General features: G+C 34.3%; 1 protein-coding gene across 1 annotated transcript; it reads left to right on the top strand.

Annotated features, from left to right (window-relative positions):
• Nucleotides 1–1,760: 1,760 nt before the first annotated feature.
• On the top strand, nt 1,761–2,672 carry LOC141590226 (uncharacterized). Its single transcript, XM_074410832.1, has 2 exons — nt 1,761–2,213; nt 2,565–2,672. Exons 1-2 carry the CDS (start codon nt 1,761–1,763, stop codon nt 2,670–2,672), a joined length of 561 nt encoding a protein of 186 aa, XP_074266933.1.
• Nucleotides 2,673–22,112: the final 19,440 nt, after the last annotated feature.

Consider the following 22,112-nt stretch of genomic DNA (forward strand, 5'->3'; position numbering starts at 1 on the left):
CAGCAGTTTTTAACGACTCCATAACTCGTTTGCATGATTCACGTTACTGATTGATTGTTAATTTTGCATTAAATTGGTTTAGGCTATTCAATTGCATTTTGCTCTGAGATTGAACTCGTTCCTTTAGATCGAGTCTAGTTCTTGCTTGGGGACAAGTAAGGGTTTGGTTTGGGGAAGTTTGATGCGTGTCCTAAATATAATGTTTTACACCCAATTTTACACGCATTTCAGAGCTCAATTGTGTAGTTTTATGCTACTATTTGCCCCATTTCGTCTACTTTCCTATTTTTATGTAATATTGCAGATTTATGCGGAAATGAGTAGATATTGAGCTAAATCCGTCCCCGAGTATCTTGCATAGCATTTGACGTGAAGTATTTACTCAAGGAACGAGCTTGGTGCGCATTTCGAGGCCCGAAAGACAAATCCACGAGAAGTTAGAAGCGGACTATCAGCTAAACCAGTCGATCGACCGGCCTTCTTGGTCGATCGACCAACCCACGGCAAACAGAAGCTACTGTTCAGTATGCCCAGTCGATCGACCGGCTTCAGTGGTCGATCGACCAAGCCGCTACTATGACGTGAATCAATAGAACGAGGAATAGAAAGCCCAATGTGTTCTAGGTTTAGGGAGAAGAGTTGCGTACTTTTCCTTTATAACGTAACCTAGTTTACAGATACAATCATCGAGTTTTATACATTCAGTTTCATTCAGTTTTCATTAGCTTTATCATAAATTCGTTAGGGTTCTTAATATTGTTGGGTAGTCAATACAATTCGGTTTTCGGATCTTCCTTCTCAATTTCATTCGGTACTATCCTGCTCTTATTTTCGGTTTATTGCTTTATTTCATTCGCAGTATAGAATTGCTAGACTAGTCTCCTAAAGCCGAATTATTGTTTTTATGTTAATCGTTATTTAGTTGTTTTAATCATGAATCCTACTGTTTTATTAGTCAATTTTATTGTTGTTGTTATTCCTAGTATGAGTAGCTAAATTCATTGTGCTAGGATGTAGGGGAATTGTAGTGTAGGCGGCATTAGAATTAGGAAGACTTGAAATCGCATGTTGGTCGATCGACTGCCCTACCTGGTCGATCGACTGGCCTCGTGAGATTACCTTCGACTTAATTAATTAAATTTCTATGTTTGACGAATCGAATGCATGCGACTAGTTAGATGCTTAGTATTTGACCGACCCAATAAGATCGAAAGATAGGGAAGGGAAATAGACTACCTAATTAAGACGACTAGATTAATGAGATCGAAAGATGACTTAATTTACACTTTTAAATCACTTTTCAGGACGAAAGTTAGTATTAGTGGTATTAGGGACCTGTAGCGAGATCGAAAGATGCTACCTCTGAGAGTGGACCGGAAGGACCTCTTATTTTCCCGTCTCACATGATTGTTTTAGACCTACCTAGTTTACTACCGCCGAAACTATAGTGAACCGACCATCCTTGCACCCTTTTAATCCTTGATTTTATCTACTGTTTAGTTTATTTTACTTTTATTGTTTTAGCTATAGACCAAATCAACTCAATCCCCACATACTGTTACCTTAAACTGAAATTAGACAACTAATAATTACATCTGCCTCTCTGTGGTTCGACCCTGCTACCGTTGTCTATAGTTGTAGTTGGAAATTATAAATATTATTTTTGGTACTCACAACGACGGGTATCAAAAGGCAAGAATTGGACGGATTACAAAGCACCTCTTGACAATAGCTGGTCATGGAGGCGAATTAATTACATAATGCAACTTTTTAAGCAAGCCTATACCAACAATAGATGGCATAATACTGATGTGTCTTACAATGTGGCTGATGGATATGATTGCCTTAGAAATCGACAATCTAAGGTGCAATGGAGATACCTGTGCTGGAATTCTCTCAATGTGCCTAAATGTGCATTTATCTATTGGGCTATTATGCATTCTAAGCTATTGACCAAAGACAGACTTTTGAGGATGGGGGTACCAGTTACAGTTGATTGTGAGATTTGTGGAGTGCAGCCTGAAACTCATCAGCCTTTGTTTATTGAGTGTGCTTTTACTCGGACTTGCAGCACTATTCTTCAGCAGAGGTTGAGAGTCAGAATTAGATTGCAGGACCTGGTTGGATGGTACTCTGATGGTCGTACTGCTACTAAATTGCAGAAACGATTTATAGGAGCATGCCATATATCTCTTATGTATGAGATTTGGAAGGTAAGAAATGAAGCTAGGGTGCATGGTTATGTAAGGAGCCCGAGTACTATTGTGGAACATGTACTGGGAAGCATCAAAAGCAGGTGCTTAAAGAAGAACTATAGCATTCTCAGCAGGAAGGATCAGACCTGGATCAATACTCTGTAATTGTGTTGTCGATTTTTTCTTGTTTGTAGAATGTGATACGTGCATTTTATATAGTCTTTTTAAGCCTCTTATGCACGTATTTCTATGCGATTCTCGTAGTTTTATATTACGAAATGCCCTGAATAGTCTACTTTGGTTCGTTTGGCTTTAATTGGAGGAATGGATCTGAAAGTAGCGGAATCATGCCTTTCATTGCCCCTTTAGCTTGCATTTATGGAGATGGAAGAATGGGAGCGGAATTACTACTGCCTCGAGAAGCGTGAAGTCGTCTTGGAAGCAATTCAACGTCTAAATGAGCTGGTGCAGTGGTAGTTGATCGATCGAGAGCTTTTGCTGACCATGTCACTTGATCGAAACCTTTTAGGTGATGAACAGTCCTCGATCGAACACCTGCTTTGTTCGATCGAGAGGTGCTTAATTGGAGGTCCTCGGTCGAGTAATTCATGTACTCGATCGAGAGGTTTTGCTATGAAGTAGTTCGATCGAGAAGAATCAAATTGCTCGATCGACTACTTTTCTATCTGAACGCGAGATTTTATCGCGTGAACTTATTTATTTTATTCTCTTAGGTTGCGTGTTGTAAATAAATATCTTTCCTATATAAAGGAAAGACGTCATTAGGTTTAGGCATCTCTTTCACTCTCTCTTTTTGAACCCTTTCGTTCTATTCAACGCTACTCTCCTCTCTATATTTCCGGATCTCGTTTTGTGTAATCTTTCTTTACACTCTCTTTTTAATTTAATTCCTTTTGCACATCTTTATACTATGTTTATCATTGGTTCATTTATTGTTATTGCTTTATTTACCAGCATGCGTAGCTAATCTTCTAATGTTAGGATTAGCGGAGCCATGATAGTGAACCAATGATGCTTTAATTGGATTAGGAGGTTTTATTGTGAGAATTGTTTTATAACAATATAACTGTAATTATTAGGTTGAATGCATGCAACTGAAGTAATTAATCCGGTTAATTTCAGACCTAGATCGGAAGATTGGAATGAACAGACCTGCTATGAACAATAGACTGCTCTAATGAGGGCGGAAGCTAAGTTAGTAGTATTTTAGGGCGGATAGCGGACCGGAAGGACCTTTTCACTACCCTTCTCAAATCAGACCGACTTACCTACCTTTAGCTTATTTGTTTAATATCATAGTGAACCGACATCCTCGCATCTCTCTCTCTCTATTTTCTCTCAATCCTTTTGACTCTTGCTATTTTAATTGCTTCTACTTCTATTGTCTTTATTTCAGTTCATTAGTTTAGTCAAAACAACTCAAACCCCCACTTTGTGACTGTAGACAGACTAGATAACAAGTAGATAGTGATCGCCTCCCTGTGGATACGATACCCGACTTACCTCTACTGCATTAGTTATAGCCGGTTGGTTTTATTTTTGATAGGGTTGTGACAGCCTCATCAGAATGTATATGGACGGTTGTAAAACTCTGATTATTCTTTGATTCAATATACTTAACTTTTCCCAAAAAAAAAAATAATAATATAAGATCTTTCGGTTTAAAGATTACTTCGTGTTAAACAGAAAATTACGTAACATCAACTTAAATTAGAAATGAGTGAATAAACGATGAAGCTAGGGATTCGATTTTTACTCACAGCATAAGTGCGGTTAGTAGAACTAAAGAAAAAATATCGCCCTGAAGGAAATATTCACTGGCCAATCTCAAACTCAATCCTCCTTGAGCTGGCTATTTATCGGTTATTTGACCCAAGTTCTTTTCATGAACAATTATGTTATCATTGTTGCCTAAAAAAACAATTATGTTATTACGTCTACAGATAGGAACATTAGACTCTCTAATTATACAAACTATTTTTTATAGTCAAACTATGAGAGATTTAATTCTAATCGGATTTTTAACTCTATCAACTCATTTCATAAAGTACTATTTTGAGTATTTACTCCATCACGTCATTTATTTACTTATTTCATATTTTTATGTGTGTATAATTGTATATCTTTCTATATTGGAAATGTTTTTAAAGGATAATCTGATCATTTACATAATCTATCGAAAGGTTAAAGATATACAAATAACGGATACAAAGGGAGTACTTATCAGTAATCTATCGACTAAACGAAGGACATCTACATAAATGATACTACAAGTGTAACGTAAGTGATTATATCAGGTTTGGGAAACAGTACCGTCAGCCATGACATAGAATAGTAGGGCTACCAACCTAGTGGCACAGAAGCAATAATATACCAGTAAATCTTGCTTAAAATAGATTATATTAATCTTAAACTTAAAATAAGTTAAATATTATTACATGATGATAATAAAAACAAAAATTTTAATAAATATAAAAGTAATCTTTCGATAACTTAGTAAAAAAATGTCTCTCTATTTATGATCATCATAAATAGTTAATGGTATAAATTAGTAACAAGTGAAGGCCGAGTCTCCATAAAATAAGGAGGCTAAAACGAATAAAATCCAACTCCGGATTATGTGTTAGTTAATCTTCCTTGTCTGGTCGGTTGCTTCGACTCTCTATACTGCGTTGTCAATGAGCTTAGAGTTATGACATGCCTAGCAAGTCGCCCTTTTGTGAGTTGGTGTCGGCTTTCGCAAAAACAAATAAATAATAATAATAATAAAATAGCCTTATTATAGAGTTAAATACTTCATAACACTCAAATAAAATCGTTTTAAAGTCTACAATTAATGATTTGGTTGTATATATATACATTATACCCAGTGTTATTTAAATTTTGATAAGACTTTTAAATAAGCTAAGCCTGAGTAAAATGGCGTGTTGAATTTAGCAATTGCGTATATAAAATATGTCAGATATAAATAATTTCTACACATTACAATAATCTTCTATATTGCTTTTGCATGGTCTCCAGTGCAATAATTTGACCATGATTTTTGGTATTCATGTAAAGTTTTTTTGATATATATTTTTACAAAACAAGGTTTTATAAGAAATTTTAATAATTTGACATCCCCCTACTACTAAGAGAATAAAAATTCTCTTAGTTTTCCTTCCAAAAAGCATCTAGCTAAATAAGGTAATAAGTATAATTTTCTTTCATTACATTATTATCTTTTCTATAAATATATTCTTATAAATAAACTCTAATTTTTTAAATAAATTCATAATTATGATTTTTTTTCATTAAATTATAAACTATAAGTTGCTAAAATTTTCAGTAATGCAATAATTATTACTGTAGAGAATATATAACTTGACACATTCTTACTATTAGTTTCGTGACAAAAAATAAATGCATTAAAAAAATCACAACTTAAATAATTTTTTTTATTGGTTTTCCGTTTTAAATTTTTTGATTTCATATCAAAATACAATGGAGTGAACTCATAAATATTAATGAGGTGCAAATTTAAAAAGTATAAATCCTCCCATATATATACTAAGAGAAAACTTCTCTAAAGTTTCCCTCCAAAGTGCTCAAGCTTATATATTGAAATAAATTAGATTTTCATTTATTAAACTAATTTTCCATTTAAAATATAACTTGACACATGATTAGTATTATCTTCGTGACAAAAAACAAATGCACTAAAAAAAATCACAACATACAATGGAGTGAACTGATAAATATTAATGAAGTGCAAATTTAAAAAGTATAAATCCTCTCATATACTAAAAGAGAAAATTTCTCTAAAGTTTCCCCTCCAAAGTGCCCAACCTTATATATGGAAACAAATTAGATTTTCATTTATTAAACTAATTTTCCATTTAAAATAATCTATACATATAAATTGTATCTCCTAATATTAACTTCGTGATGAAAAAAGAATTTATTAAAATAATTTGAGGTAGTTAAAATATTTTCATAAAAAACACAATTCGTGGAATTATTCAATTCTTTTGATTTATTTTAATATTAATTATTTTCTATAAAAATTCGTGAGATATAAATCTAAATTCTATAACTAATACAGTAAAAATTAAAAGGTCTATATTTACCGCGCATTTCCGCGGGATCTACATTAGTTACATTGTAATCATTTATAATTTATTTATTAATCCTTCAGTCCGGTCATTTGTTTATTTTTAGTTTTGCCACAAAAACCAAGAAAAGATGAGAGAACCATTTATTGATATTGTGATTGAATGACAAGTGGACAATAGGTTATGTGCATGATCAAGATAGCCTTCAATAACATTCATAATATAGAAACATAAACAAATGAATGAGACACTTAAATATTAAAATATGAAATAGATATACAATTTACCAAGACAGAGGAAGTACTTATTTACGCTATATTAAAACATTGGCTCCCAAAATGCATTTGTGGACTCTTAAGAAGGGACTGAAGTATAAATATATAGCAAGAAAAAGAATGATTTTATGTAAGTAGCCATTTCAACAAATTTGTATAATTAGAAATAAAAACGTTTAAAACATCAATACTTATATACTAAATGTAAGTTTATTATGTTCGGTGATGACGCTTAATCTCTCTAATTACATTTAGTATAGCTTCACGGTCGCCGTGATCTTCAAAATATTTACAAAAAGATTGTATTTCATTATTGCAAACTTTTTTTTTTTGGTGAAATGTAAATCTTCCATTAAGCACAAAACAGCTATTACAAGCTACAATTTTAACAAACAATTACAACAACCTTGAAGGTCATTACACTAACAATTGCAAACTAGCAAGCCATTGTTTGTCACTAATAATGATGGCTGAACTAAGTCTAGTGTGCACCCACAGCTTGATTTCCTGAAAAATCAAACTACTAAGAATTTCAGGTCTAATTAGACAACCTTCAATCCTTGCTTTGTTCCGTTGCATCCAAAGATGATACTGAGCAGCCATAAAAGCACACAACAGTACCCCCTTCTTCAAATTGGACACTTGACAGCTTCCCAGCCAAATAAGAGCATTCCCAACTGGTAATGAAATGCCACATCGTTTAGCTAGTTCCCCATATACTTGTCTGCTATACTCACAACTGTGAAACAAATGCTCATGAGTCTCAGACGCATTCCAACACAGCAAGCATGTATCATCTTCTGCAATATGTAATGCAAACAACTTGTCCTTCAAGAGCATGGCATTCCTTGCAATTAGCCAGCCCGTAAACTGATGTTTAGGCATACACCAAGAGTTCTACACATTCTGATGCCACTGTACAGTCTGAAATTTTTGTCTCAGCATCTCATAACCACTGCTCACCGAGTAACCTTTACTGTCCAATGTCCACTGCCCATAAGAGTAACCAGAAGCCAGATGATCCCTAGCTTTGCAGATACATTTCCACCCCCAGCTAATATCACCTGTGGGGGTGCATTATTGCAAACTTGATTTAATATTACATCACCGATATTTTTCAACATAAATAAGAGCATGTTTGGCCTCACTTTAGGAAATTTGTTTGTGATTTTAAAATCAGTTTTGTAATAAGTTACTTCTTGATAAAATTGTAGGTATTTGGCCTACCGTCTTACAAAACACAAATTCTTGTTTGTGACGGCACATATCCGTCACTCTTGAGTGACGGATACCATTTTACCTCACAAAGTACCCACTTTTTCTCTCTCTGCAACACTATTCATGTGGTCCCCTTTTTCCACTAACCCATTTTGTAACCATTTTAACTCACAAAATATCCGTCACAAATGGTAACCCGTCACAAGGGAGACCAATTGCTTACAAAATTACTTTTCAAAAAGAGATCTTTTACTTGAGCAAATGGAAAATGAAAAATTTATGTTTAAAAGTATATATCAAGATGGGTCATGATTTGTAGAAAATGGAAAAATATGAATAAATAAGTACTTATTTTATTTTATTGACACGTTTAAAAAAATCAAATTTGTCATTTACTCCCTTCGTTCCGGTCATTTGTTCTCCTATTCCATTTTGGGGTGTTTCAATCAATTGTTGTCCTTTTTATTTTAGGAATGCATTTGATGAGCAATTTGATCGTTCACACTCAATTTGGTCCATGTGTCATCTAATAATTGGCTCCCTCCTCTTTCCTTGATCTTTGTGTCAAAACCAAAGGATAGCAATTGACCGAGACGGAGAAAGTATATATTAAAAATCTCAAAAAATGAAAGTAAAAGCTAAAAGCGCCAAATTGGTAATTTTATTTCTAACTCTCAAATTTGACTCTTTGGCTGTTGGCCTGACTTGTGCATACTAAAATTTGGTGCTTCTATTTCACGTTTTAACTTTATTAAAAATGATTGTTTGGCCAAACACATGCTAAAATCAAATTTTGCTAAAATTTGGATTATTAATTTACTAACATTTGTAAGGAATAAAAATATATGAGCATCCAGAATCATTATCCTCGTAACGAAAATACGATATATGAAAAGACTAGATATATGAAAACCAAGTATATATACGATTAAACCGGGTTGGTTCCATGTCGATAAACTTGTAAAAATCGTATATCCCATCTGATTTTTAAAACCGTATGTATTAGCGGAGGGTAGGGTATATGATTTTACTCAATCCAATGTACAACTAGGTCTGGTTAAACATTCGGGTGGGGCCGTGTCGGGCTTGGCTAGGCGGACCGAAAACGGCCCGGGGTAGGGGCGGGTCAACATAGGCTGGGCCGGGTCAGGCATGGTGGAGGTATACTTGGAATGCGCAGGGGTTTAGGGGTTGAGAACGGATCTACGGAAGGCCTAGTTGGATTTGCTCGACCCGGATCCAACCCTAGTTTTTGTCTGATCGGGTCAGGCCAAGCTAGGCACGGACCATGCCGATTGGGTTAAGAAAAGACCCGAGGTACCGGGCCGGGCGGGGCCTGAGGTTTGACGAGCCCTTTGTACAACTATACATTCAACTCACCATGTGCACACGATCTTCCACTCTATTCCGTTGCATGTATATAATATATGGTGAAGTATAAGACAAGTTCTTCTACATTTGGCAAACCACAATAAGCTGGCATCAACTCCTATGAGATCATATTTTGATCTTTATTATTAATTCATTAAGTCCTTGTTGCCATATGATCCGCTAAATTAAACACCAGGCCACCATGCATTTCATAATCTTGAACCTTTTAATTTTATTATTAATCCCTTATTAGCTTCATATATCCTAGCTCATTATTTCAGGTAAAGCCAAGTTTCATTTTTTTCATGTTACAATTGACAAATATTTTTACGTGGGGCATGAAACTTGAAAACCCTGCAAAGTGCAAAGCAAAAAGCTAGCACTTCCAAGGTCTAAACTTGTAAACTTGTAATAAACTATGATGGGGGACGAAATAGGCAGCATAAGTAGTAGGAGGAGCATCCCGATCCCGGGGGGAAGTTTCAGGGAAGTAGTAAGAGCAGGAGATGATGTGTTTGGAAGCAGAAGGGCGGAGGAAGAAGAGGAAGAGGAGCTGCGGTGGGCGGCTATCGAGCGACTACCGACATTTGAAAGGATGAGGAAAGGGGTGTTGAAAAGGGTGTATCAAGATGGGAATATAATGAGTAATCAAATTGATGTTAAGAAATTAGGAAGATCAGAAAGGAAGGTATTAGTCGAAAGTATACTCAAAGTCGTTGATCAGGATAATGAAACCTTTCTCCGAAGGCTTAGACACCGCATTGACCAGTAATTTTCTTTTCGTCTTTTTTTTTTATTATTAAAATTTAATAATAATAATAATTAATTAAGTTTGATCATTTCTTATATAATTATGTTTTGTCAACTTCGATACTAGTGACATGTTATATATAGTAATGAGGTTTTGAGTGATCGAGGTGTAATTGTAAATTCATCACTAATTATACGGAGTATTATTCAATACTATGAAAAACAACATTAGCAACAACAACACTGAAATTTGTTAGTTGTTTGAATTATTACTAACCGTTTATTAAGGATAATAATCCGTAGTCTTTTCAAAGAAATAATATAGATGTTTTTTTTCTTTAAACGTAAAATATTATTCCGCCTATTTCATTTATTTGTTTACCTATAATTACAATTCTCCTTATAAAATCTAAAAATAAAAAATAAATAAAGTATTGACACGGATGAAATATGTAACTTCCGTTGTTCTAGATACTAGATTAGGTTGGCCGCAAAGAAAGTGATGGTAAGGTCGTGACGTCGTGTTTTATTTAAATAAGTGATGTTGATATTGCAATGGAATAGATATGGAGACTACCATTTAATAGAAATAATGAAAATGAGGTGAGGCAAAATAGCGATTTATTAAGAAAGCTAATGGCTATTATATCTAGCTAATTAAACACTCCCATAAGTCATAGATATGCAATTATTTTCATATTTTCCATAATCATTATTATCTTAATTAGTTTGATTATCCTCATTTTAATCGAATTAAATTTTAATATCTTACTTAATTTGATTATTTTCATCTTAATTGAACTGAAATTTAAAGTATTATATAAAAATGTATGTGTTACAGAGTAGGAATTGAGATTCCACAAATTGAAGTTCGATATGAGCATCTTTCAGTCGAGGGGGACGTACATGTTGGGAGTCGGGCACTTCCCACATTGTTTAACTCAACTATGAATTATGTAGAGGTAATCTTTTCTTTTTAATTTACCAACTTGTAACCACCAACCGACTTGTTTTTAAGTAATATTGCCTTGTTGATTTACTAGTTACTGTATTTGTAAATATATCATTTATTTTAGCAAAAAATTGCAACTTTTCAAACAATTTTTTTTTTTTTTTTGGTGAAATGTAAATTTCCATTAAGCTCAAAATAGCTATTACAAGCTACGATTTCCAATACATACAATTCTCAACACCTAACGAAATAGATGTTTTACAAAGACATTTGCAAGGTAGTAAGCCATTGTTAATCCCTAATCGTGCCAATCTGCTTGACTTTAGCCTGCAACCAAACTTTAGCTTCTCGTTTTATCTGCTGACAAAGAAAATCAGGTCTCATGATACAACCATCCACTCGAGCCTTATTCCTTTGCATCCAAATATGATATTGTGCAGCAAGAAGCAAACACAATATCACTCCTTTCTTCAAGGTAGAAATCTGACTTAGTCCAATCCACTAAATGAAATTAGTAGAAGCTAAGGGAAAATGACACCACACAACCTGGCCATTTCTTCAAAGATCAGTTTGTTGTAAGCACACTCCTGGAACAAGTGAGTATGAGCAATACCACAGATCAAGCAGTAGTCATCAGGGGCTACACCCAATCTATAGATTCTATCCTTGAGGACCATTGCTTCTCGAGCTATTAGTCATCCCATGAATTGATGCTTAGGTAAGCACCAACCATTCCAAATGTATGGATGCCAATGCACCACTTGGAATTTCTTCCTCGGTAAATCATATCCACTGCTGACAGTATACCCTTTACTGTCCAAACTCCATTGATCACCAGTGTAACCAGTTGCCAATTTATCTCCCACACGACACACACTTTTCCAACCCCAGTTGATATCACCACTAGGAGTGTACTCAGACCAATGGACACCTTTTAAGTATATCTGACTGATCTACTTAACCCAAAGCCTATCAGGACTATAGTAGATCCACCATACTAGCTTACCAATTGTTGCTACATTCCAAGCTTGACTGTCTCTAATGCCTAATCCACCTTCTTGCTTGGGAGCACAAACCTTATCCCAGCTTACTTTAGGCACCTTCATAAACTCAGCATTCCCATCCCAGAGATAATTTCGACAAATAGAGTTTATTTTATTTAAAACCCTCGTGGGAATAATGAAGATATTACTCCAGTAGCTATATATTGAAGAGAGTACAGAATTAACCAGAATAAGGCGACCTGCATAAGACAACTTCTTAGATCCAAAGCTCCTGATTCTGCTGATCATCTTCTCAATGAGGATATTGCAATCATATTTCTTCATTTTGCCACACGTAATTGGCACTCCCAAATACCTAAAAGGCAATTGTCCTTTAAGAAAACCAGTGGCCTGCAAAATATCCTCCTTCACACTAGTTAAAACTCCATTAAAATAAGAATTAGTCTGCAACCTGAAGCACAGGAAAAGGTTGCAAAAGATCTAAGTAGAACCATAATGGAGCCAACATCGCCCTCTGAGAATAAGAGTAAATCATCTGCAAACATTAGGTGGCAAAGTTTAAGCTTAGCACAAAGGGGATGAAATCTGAAGGGCATAGTATAAGTAGTATAGCTCAGAACCCTACTCAGATATTCCATGGCAATAGTGAAAAGGAGAGGGGACAAAGGGTCACCTTGCCTCAGTCCTTTTTTCCCCTTAAAATGACCAAAAATCTCACCATTTAAAACAAGAGAATAGGAAGCAGTATCCACACACTCCATTATCATATCTATGAATTGTTGTGGAAAATTCAAAGCACACATCATATGTTCTAAAAACAGCCTATTCACAGAGTCATAGGCTTTTTTAAGACCAACCTTCAACATAAATCTAGATGATACTGCTTTCTTATTGTAGCATCTAACCACATCCTGGGAAATCAGGATATTCTCTACTATACTCCTGCCCTGGATGAACCCCCCTTGATTATCACTGATTATATGGGGTAAAATCTTAGCCAATCTGTTGCACAACAGTTTAGAGATGCACTTATAGGTGACATTACAACAAGAGATTGGTCTATATTGTGTAACATTTTAGGCATATCCATTTTTTGGGATCAGGGTGATAAGAGTATGGTTAACTTGCTTCAATAATTTGCCATTGTAAAAAAATCCTGCACAGCAGAACACAGAGACTCACCCACCACATCCCAGGCATCTTGGAAGAAAGAACTAGAGTAACCATCAGGGCCAGCAGCTCTATGCTTGGGAATAGAAAACAAGACATGTCTGATCTCCTCATTTGTAACTGGAGCAAGAAGCTGAGCATGATGATAACTAGTGCAAACACTCCCCAACTGAACAACATTTTTGGAAATTTTTTTGGTGCTGTTAGAAGTCCCCAACAAAGTCTCATAAAAGCTCAGAAAAGCATGTTGGATTGTATCAGTATCTTCACACATCTTTCCCTTCATATCCTCAATTTTCAGTACCTTATTTCTCACCTGCCTATTCTTAATCAGACTATGAAAATATTTAGTATTGTTGTCTCCCTTATCCAACCACATAGCCTTAGATTTTTGAATGAGATACTCATGGCTAGCCTGAGTAAGAATGGTCACAGTACTAGCAGCTTGCAACTCTTGTTGAATAAGCTCAGGATTAAGTGGATCATTCCTCAATTTTCCTTGGATATAATCCAAATTCATCCGAGCTCTATTAACATTGTTCTCCGCATCATTGAAATCTGTTGCATTCAACTTTTTAAGAGGCCATTTTAAATTCTTAAGGTTTTTGACCAAATTAAACATATTAGTCCCATACCCATCTTTCTGCCAATAATGCTTAACACACTCAAGGAAATTTTTAGATTTGCTCCACATGTTAAAATATTTAAAGCTCCTTCACTTCTTAACTTCATCAACAGTGCTTTGTATAACACATGGGGTGTGGTCAAAGACTCCCTCACAATAGAAATGAGCATATACATTCCCATTATCCTGCAACCAAGCATGATTAACAAGCACTCTATCCAATCTACTGTATACTTTAGTAGTAGGCTCCTGTTTATTACACCAAGTATACAAAGATACACTAGCAAGACAATCTGCAACTTCACACTCATCTATATAATTTTTGAATCCTTCATCTCCTCATCAGTACAATTGCCCCCCAGTCTTTCAGCAGGTACCAGGACAGTGTTAAAATATCCACAAACTGTCCAGGGCCCAGATATATCCTGTTTGAAACCACACAATTTTTTCCATAGAATTTTTCTCTCTTGTGTCCCATTAAAGGCATAGACCATTGTAATATAGAAATTATAATCAATCCCCAAATCCTTCACTGCCAAATGAATAAATTGGGCATTGTACTCAATAAACTGAACATCAAACATGGCAGGATTCCAGAGAATCCAAATCCTACCACCCTTGTGGCACTGAGTATTAGTAGAGACACACCATGAGCTACACAAACTATTTCTTACTGCATTTAGAGACAAAGGTTTAACCTTTGTCTCAAGGAGCCCAAATAACCCAACCTGATGATGATGTAAGAACCACTTAATAGTATTTTGTTTAGCTGGTTTATTCATGCCTCTAATGTTCCAAAAACCTCAGTTATACATTACCCCAGAGGGAGGTAATGCGCTACCATTTATCCCAATTCCATCTCTTGGGATAACATTATTTAAGGAATCTAAGAAGCTATGGGAACCAAATTTAACATTACTCAAACCTGCATCCATAATTTCCTGCCTGCTAAGTCTGATAACATTACGTGCTGGAGTATTAACCATATGATACTTTCCATTTCTTGCCCATGTTACCTCAAATTGATTAGGTTTCTCAACCATAGGTACTGAGACTGCAAGGGGAGTGACAACATCCATGGTAGGGGTCCCAGTGACAGGAGATGGTGGAACAACAGGTATAGGGACACGAGTAGGCCCTTTAGCAGGCACCTTTGGTCTCCATTGTTGTTTCCTTTTCTGCTGTACCACTTTTTTGGTGACCTCCACTATTTTACCCTTTCGACATTGCTTTGTTTCATAACCAATCCCATTGTAGTGAGAGCACAAGATGGGTTTCCACTCAAACTCCACCTTTGCAGTCACCACCACACCATCTTCATCCATAAATTTCACACAATCCGAAATTGGTTTACCAAATGGAACATCAACCATCACTCTAGCAAACCCTAAACGAGTCTTGTCAGAGGTGGCTTCATTTCCAAACAATTTTTATATATATATATATATATATATATATATATATATATATATATATATATATATATATATATATATATATATATATATATATATATATGAGTTCAAATGAGTCCACCTAAAATGGTGAGTCCACTAAGTCTTAATCCTAGCCATTGATCTACTAAGATGGATGGTTGAGATTTTAAAATTTTAAGATGAAAACTTTAATGTTTTATAAATGAAACTTTAATTTATGAGTGTAACTTTAATTCTTTATAATTATAACTTTAATATTTAAGGTTATTTTATAAATAAAAATTTAAATTTATGTTATAAAATTTTATTTTAAATATATAAAATCGATTTTTGAGTATAACTTTAGTATTTTACGAGTAAAACTTTAATGCTAAAAATTGAAACTTTAATTTTTTTTAAACAATTTTTAATATAAAAATTTGAATTTATTTAATTTTACTGATTTTTAAATATAACTTTAATGTTTTACGAGTGAAACTTTAATGCTAAATATTAAAACTTTAATTTTTTTAAACAATTTTTAATATAAAAATTTGAATTTATTTAATTTTACTGATTTTTAAATATAACTTTAATATTTTACGAGTGAAACTTTAATGCTAAAAATTGAAACTTTAATTTTTTTTACCAATTTCTAATATAAAAATTTGAATTTATTTCATTTTATTATTTTATAAATGTAACTTTAATGTTTTACGATTGTAACTTTAGTCATAATTTTTGAAACTTTATTTTTTTTTTTTGGAGGGTAACTTTATACTAATTTTAATTTATGTAATTTAAGTCTTTGGCGAGTATAATTAGTCCATATCAGAGCGTAACTTTTGTCCATCTAAGCGTAATTTTAGTCCATATATGCGTAACTTTAATCCATGCCGCTGAAACTTTATAGTAATAACCACCTACAACCACCACCCTCACCTCCTCCAACCACCCGACAACACCACGACCACCGCGTCTGACCACCAACCATCACCACCTCGGACCACCAATTTGAGAGAAAAAAAAAAGAGATGTACACGACATCACCACCTTTCCTGTCCCCATAAATGTTCCACCACCAACAACAACCACGATATCACCACCCCCACGTCCTTAACTCAGATCTAAAAACAAAAAAAAAACAAAAAAAAAAGAGAAAGGATAACTGTCCACGCTAAAACACAACTACCACCACCACGACAAACATCCAACAACAACAAAAGGGTGAGAAGAAGTGGAGACTACAAAAAAGAGTGAAAAAAAATAAATCGACCACCATCTAACTCACATCCACGGCCACCACCATTAACCACCGCCCAATACGACACCATTAAACCACAACTAACAGATTTTAAAAAAAAAGTCAACAAGGCGGCGACCTGGCCCACAACCCCCATGACATCACTACCAATACCAGTCGTGGAAAGAAAAGAAAAAAAAATTGAGGCTGCGCGACCCGGATGCGGTAGACAGGAGGGAGGCGGCAAAGGGAGAGCAGGGTGGCGGTAATTCTGAGGAAACAGAGGACGGGGGTGTTGTGGTGGTTGTTGTTGTCGGCGGAAACGGAGGACAGAGGTGTTGCGGTGGTGGTTGGGTAGTGTTTAGGGTTGGTTGGTGAGTGAGGCATGAGAGAGGCGGAGAGAGAAAGGGAGGAAGAGAGAGAAGTGGGAGGTTGAATTGTAAAATGAATGGAATTAGGGTTTGGTGTGTTTTATATTGCCTCTTTATTTTTAGAATTAATCTTAGCCATTGATTTTCTTCTAATCTAATGGTTTATATTAGGAGTCATGGGACTCGCCTATATTAAAGGACTCACTTGATCCCATTTATATATATATATATATATATATATATATATATATATATATATATATATATATATATATATATATATATATATATATATGATCTTGTGAGTTTGGTTTCTTATGGTGAGTTGTGAGTTTTGAACTTTGAAATCTCAACCACTAGATTATATTAGAGATGAATGGCCAAGATCTAATCTTACATGTCATATAAAACCACTATCATTTACTTATTTTCTCTTTTTTCTAATGTTACTTTTTTTTTACTTTAATTTTTTTTTCTTTTTTTTTACCTCTTGTTATTATGCTTTTTTTTTTACAACTTTGATTTTTTTTTCTCTTATGTTTTTCTCTAATTTTCTCATTATGTTACCTTTTTTTCTTTTTTCTTTTTGTACCAATTTTTTTTTTACTTGAAATTTTTTTACTCTTATTTTTTTTACCTCGTGTTATTATGTTGTTATTGTGCTTTTTTTTTTTTACTTTGATTTCTTTCACGATTTTGTTTTTTTTTTCTCTTTTTTTTACCACATGTTATTGTGCTGTTATTGTTATTCCGCTGTTATTGTGATGTTATTCTGCTGTTACTTTGATTTTTTTTACGACTTTGATTTTTTTTTTCTTTTTTTACCACGTGTTATTGTGCTGTTATTCTACTGTTATTCTGCTGTTATTGTGCTGTTATTCTGCTGTTATTGTGATGTTATTCCGGTGTCACTCTGATTTTTTACTACTTTGATTTTTTTTACTACTTTGATTTTTTTACCGCATGTTATTGTGCTGTTATTCTGGTGTTATTGTGATATTCCGTTGTCACTTTAATTTTTTAACTACTTTGAATTTTTTTTACTACTTTGATTTTTTTACTCTTTTTTCCCGCATGTTATTATGCTGTTATTCTGGTGTTATTGTGATGTTATTCCGTTGTTTTTGTGATTTTTTTCCTTTTTTATTTTGCTGTTATTCTACTGTTATTCTGCTGTTATTGTGATATTATTCCGGTGTCACTTTGATTTTTTTTTACTACTATGATTTTTTTTTACTCTTTTTTTTTTACCGCATGTTATTGTGCTGTTATTGTGATGTTAAACATTGAAATGAAAACATACATTGTATTCTCTATTCCTGCATGGATATTAGAGTTGTTCTGCCTCTCGATACTTCATTTCCTCTGTGTAAGCCTTCATAAGAGCAAGGTAAGTGACGAAATCTAGGTGATATTATCTAGGCATAACCATTATGTATCTTTTTCCAAAATCGGAGGCTTGACAAAGAACATATCTTTGCCATGTAAAAAGCAGACACAACTTTAGAAAAGATCAACACTCATTTCTCATAATTGTAATAATCCTCCATTAAGAAGCTGGAGAACAAGTTGAACAAGTCCTTACCTTTGAACATTCGTACTATCAGCCATTAATACAATATATCAGCTACCCACTTTTCACTATCACTTCTCCAATCCTTATATCATTCACACACTCTTTTTCGTATCTTTTACTATGTTGATCTTCTTTCCTAATAATAATCTTCAAACTAATTCAAATCTTTCTACAGCTATATCATTCACACACTCATTTCTCAACTGGCCAAAAAGGCACGCCAACAGAAAAGGCGGCAAAACGCAGAAATCATAAGAATCATATCTATATGAGTGGACCAAAGATTGTTCCAAGGGTTAGTTAATTTGATTAAAATCATGGAATTCCATAATCAATTTCACTAAATTCATCAATCTCCACCTCAATCAACAAACCCTAATTTCCGATCAATTCCCCCAAATCATCACCAACTCCCACTATTCTCTCTTTTTAATTAAAGAGAGAATCGCCATTGTTGTCACCATTGTTGTCGAACAGTTCGAGCTCGAACTGTCTGTCGGTGATGCCCCCTGCTTCGTCGTCGTTGTCGGACAGATCGACTTCGAGTGTGATTGTCGTTTTCATCGTTGAATTAAAAGTTAATTCCTAACTTATTTTTGTGATTGTCGGAAAGGTACAAGGAGGTGGATGACGGCGAAGATTTCAATGAATTATTGGCTTTGTCTTTGGTTGAGGAAGCCATAGCTGAATGTGGAGTTTTTTTTGGGATTTTTTTTTTGACAGAGAATTGGGTTTATGGAGGGAGAGAAAGTTTCAGGGACGTGATTTTTGTTTTGTTTAAGGGTTGAATATCAGCCGTGTATTTGTATTTATCCAATGGTCCAGATTTTCCAAACTCACAACTCACCGTAAGAACCAAACTCACGAGATCCCGCCTATATATATATATATATATATCTATAGAGAGAGAGAGAGAGTGTAAAGTTCTTATAAGTCCACCATATATTTTGAGTCCCTAACTCCTATCACTTACCATTAAATCCTCAAATATGGATGGTTGAGATTGAAGACAACAAACACACTTAACACTAATGAGTTTCCTATAGATTAATTAATCTCACTTTCTCTCTCTAGCTTTAATTATACATTAATTCATTATCATACACTTAACAAAAAAAAGTCTTCTTATGCTTCAAAGTTTATACAAATTTTACGAGTGTAATTCTAACAAAAAAAAGTGTAATTTTAACGAAAAAAAGCGGTTTTGACGTGTTTTATTTTGTTTTTTTTGTAATTTTGAGAGGAGTTTACGACAATTTTGCGTTTTCAAATTTTACGAGTGTAATTCTAACGAAAAAAAGCGGTTTTGACGTATTTTATTTTGTTTTTTGTAATTTTGAGACGAGTTTACGACAATTTTGCGTTTTTACGAGTTTAACTTTAGTCTTTTTCGAGTGATTTTAACGAATAATATTTTGAATTTTTGTAATTCTATCATAATTTATTGTAACTTTAGTCTTTTACTGGTGTAATTTTAGCAACAAAATTGTAATTTAGTGTAACTTTAGTCTTTTAGAAGTGTAACTTTAGTCCATTAAAGTGTAATTTTAGTCCACTAAATTGTAATTTTAGTTCAGAAGTGTAACTTTAGTCCGTTAAAGTGTAATTTTAGTCCATTAAATTATAATTTTAGTTCATTGAGAGTGTATCTCTAGTCCATATTAAAAGTGTAGCTTTAATCCATTGAAAGTGTAACTTTAGTCCTTTGAGATTGAGAGTATAACTTTAGTCATTGAGAGGTAACCTTAATAGAGATAAGTGTAATTTTAATAGATAAAAGTGTAATTTTAATAGAAAAAAGTGTAACTTTAACAGAAAAAGTGTAACTTTAATAGAAAAAAGTGTAATTTTAATAGATAAAAGTGTAATTTTAATGGAGAAAAGTGTAACTTTAATAGAAAAAAGTGTAACTTTAATAGAAAAAAGTGTAATTTTAATGGAGAAAAGTGTAACTTTAATAGAAAAAAGTGTAACTTTAATAGAAAAAAGTGTAATTTTAATGGACAAAAGTGTAACTTTAATAGAGAAAAATGTAATTTTAATAGAGAAAACTGTAATTTTAATAAGTGTAACTTTAATAGTGAAAAGTGTAACTTTAATAAAGATAAAGATAAGTGTAATCTTAAATTTACTAAAGATAAAAATCAACAAATAAAGAGAAAATATGGAAAAATATCACAAATTTAAAAAATAAAAATAAATAAATCTAAAATTAAAGAAAAATCCCACAACACCAAAATAGATATGGAATTTTTTAAAAAAAACCCACAACATAAAGAAAAAAAAATATCAGTGTTAGTGTTATTAAACATTAGATCCGGAGAGTCGTGTTATTAAAATCAGAGAGTCAGTGTTAGTGTTATTATCAGTGTGTTATTAAAATCTGAGCCACCACCATAATCACCCCACCTTCGGATCTGATTTTTTTTTTTTAAAAAAAAAAAAAAAAAAAAAAAAAAAAAAAAAAAACTCCCACCGACATCACCACCAACATTAAACACACAAAAAAAAGGCAAAAAAAAAACGAACAAAATGTAGATCTGAAACACAAAAGACTCAAATATGGTAATAGTTTACAGCCGCCCATTAGTAGATCTGAAACAAAAAATATTCCGACCGACATCACCGCACCTACATATCTACTCTCTCATCTCTCACTTTTGCGCCCTCACCATCGTCTACAGCCGCCCATTAGTAGATATAGGTTTTTTTTTAAAATTTTGTTGCAGCCGGCGGGTGGAGGAGGCGGTGGGTTGTCGTGGACATTGAGGTAGCTGGTGGGAGGTGTGAGACGCGGCAGATCTGGTCGCGGGGGAGGTAGTCGTGGTCGTGGGGGTGGGTCGTGGTGCGGTGGGTGTGTCGGCTGGGTTGTCGTCGTGGGTGGGTGCGGGTGGCGGCCGTGGGTCAGTTGTGGTCGTGGGTCGGTTGGGTCGGCTGGGTCGTGGAGTACGGTAGTGGTGGAGATGGTGGGGTACTGTGGTGGTGGCAATGGTGGTCGGGTGGGTTGTGGCGGTAAGTGAGGAAGAGGATGATTTATTTTGTGGAGGTTTTTTTGATTTTTTTGGGTTTCAGATAGATGAGGTGAATGTTATTTTGTGAGATGAGAGATAAATTGGGTGGAAAAATAATCTTATATAGTGAATTAGGTGTTTGATTAATGTAGATTAGGAAGGGTAGTGAGAGAGTGGGTTTAATTAGCCTTAATCTCCTTTTTTCTTCACCAACTCTCAGCCTTCCATTTTCCTTATCCAAGGGCTATAAGGGGGACTTATGGACTCACTCTTAGGAGGTGGACTCATATGATCCTAGTAATATAATATATATATATATATATATATATATATATATATATATATATATATATATATATATATATATATATATATATATATATATATATATATATATATATATATATATATATATATATATATATATATAGAGCTCTATATATATATATATATATATATATATATATATATATATATATTGAATATCCTTATATCGGGTTTAAATTTTAAAACAACTACTAATATTAGTATGTTATTCAAATTCATCAAGCTCCCATATAGGCTGCATCGAATCGGTCATATGTGGTCGTGGACATTGGGGTAGGTGGTGGGAGGTGTGAGACGCGGCAGATCTGGCCGCGGGGGAGGTAGTCGTGGTCGCGGGGGTGGGTCGTGGTGCGGTGGGTGTGTCGGCTGGGTTGTGGTCGTGGGTGGGTGTGGCTGGCGGTCGTGGGTCAATTGTGGTCGTGGGTCGGTTGGGTCGGCTGGGTTGCGGAGTACGGTAGTGGTGGAGATGGTGGGGTACTGTGGTGGTGGCAATG

This window comes from Silene latifolia, chromosome 7, assembly GCF_048544455.1.
Source record: "Silene latifolia isolate original U9 population chromosome 7, ASM4854445v1, whole genome shotgun sequence".
NCBI classification, from domain to species: domain Eukaryota; kingdom Viridiplantae; phylum Streptophyta; class Magnoliopsida; order Caryophyllales; family Caryophyllaceae; genus Silene; species Silene latifolia.

Coding starts and splice junctions, on each gene's coding strand:
- LOC141590226 (XM_074410832.1), top strand. CDS start 1,761: ATGCAACTTTTTAAGCAAGCCTATACCAACAATAGATGGCATAATACT. Junction 2,214..2,564: donor TTATGTATGAGATTTGGAAG/GTAAGAAATGAA, acceptor TTGCCCCTTTAG/CTTGCATTTATGGAGATGGA.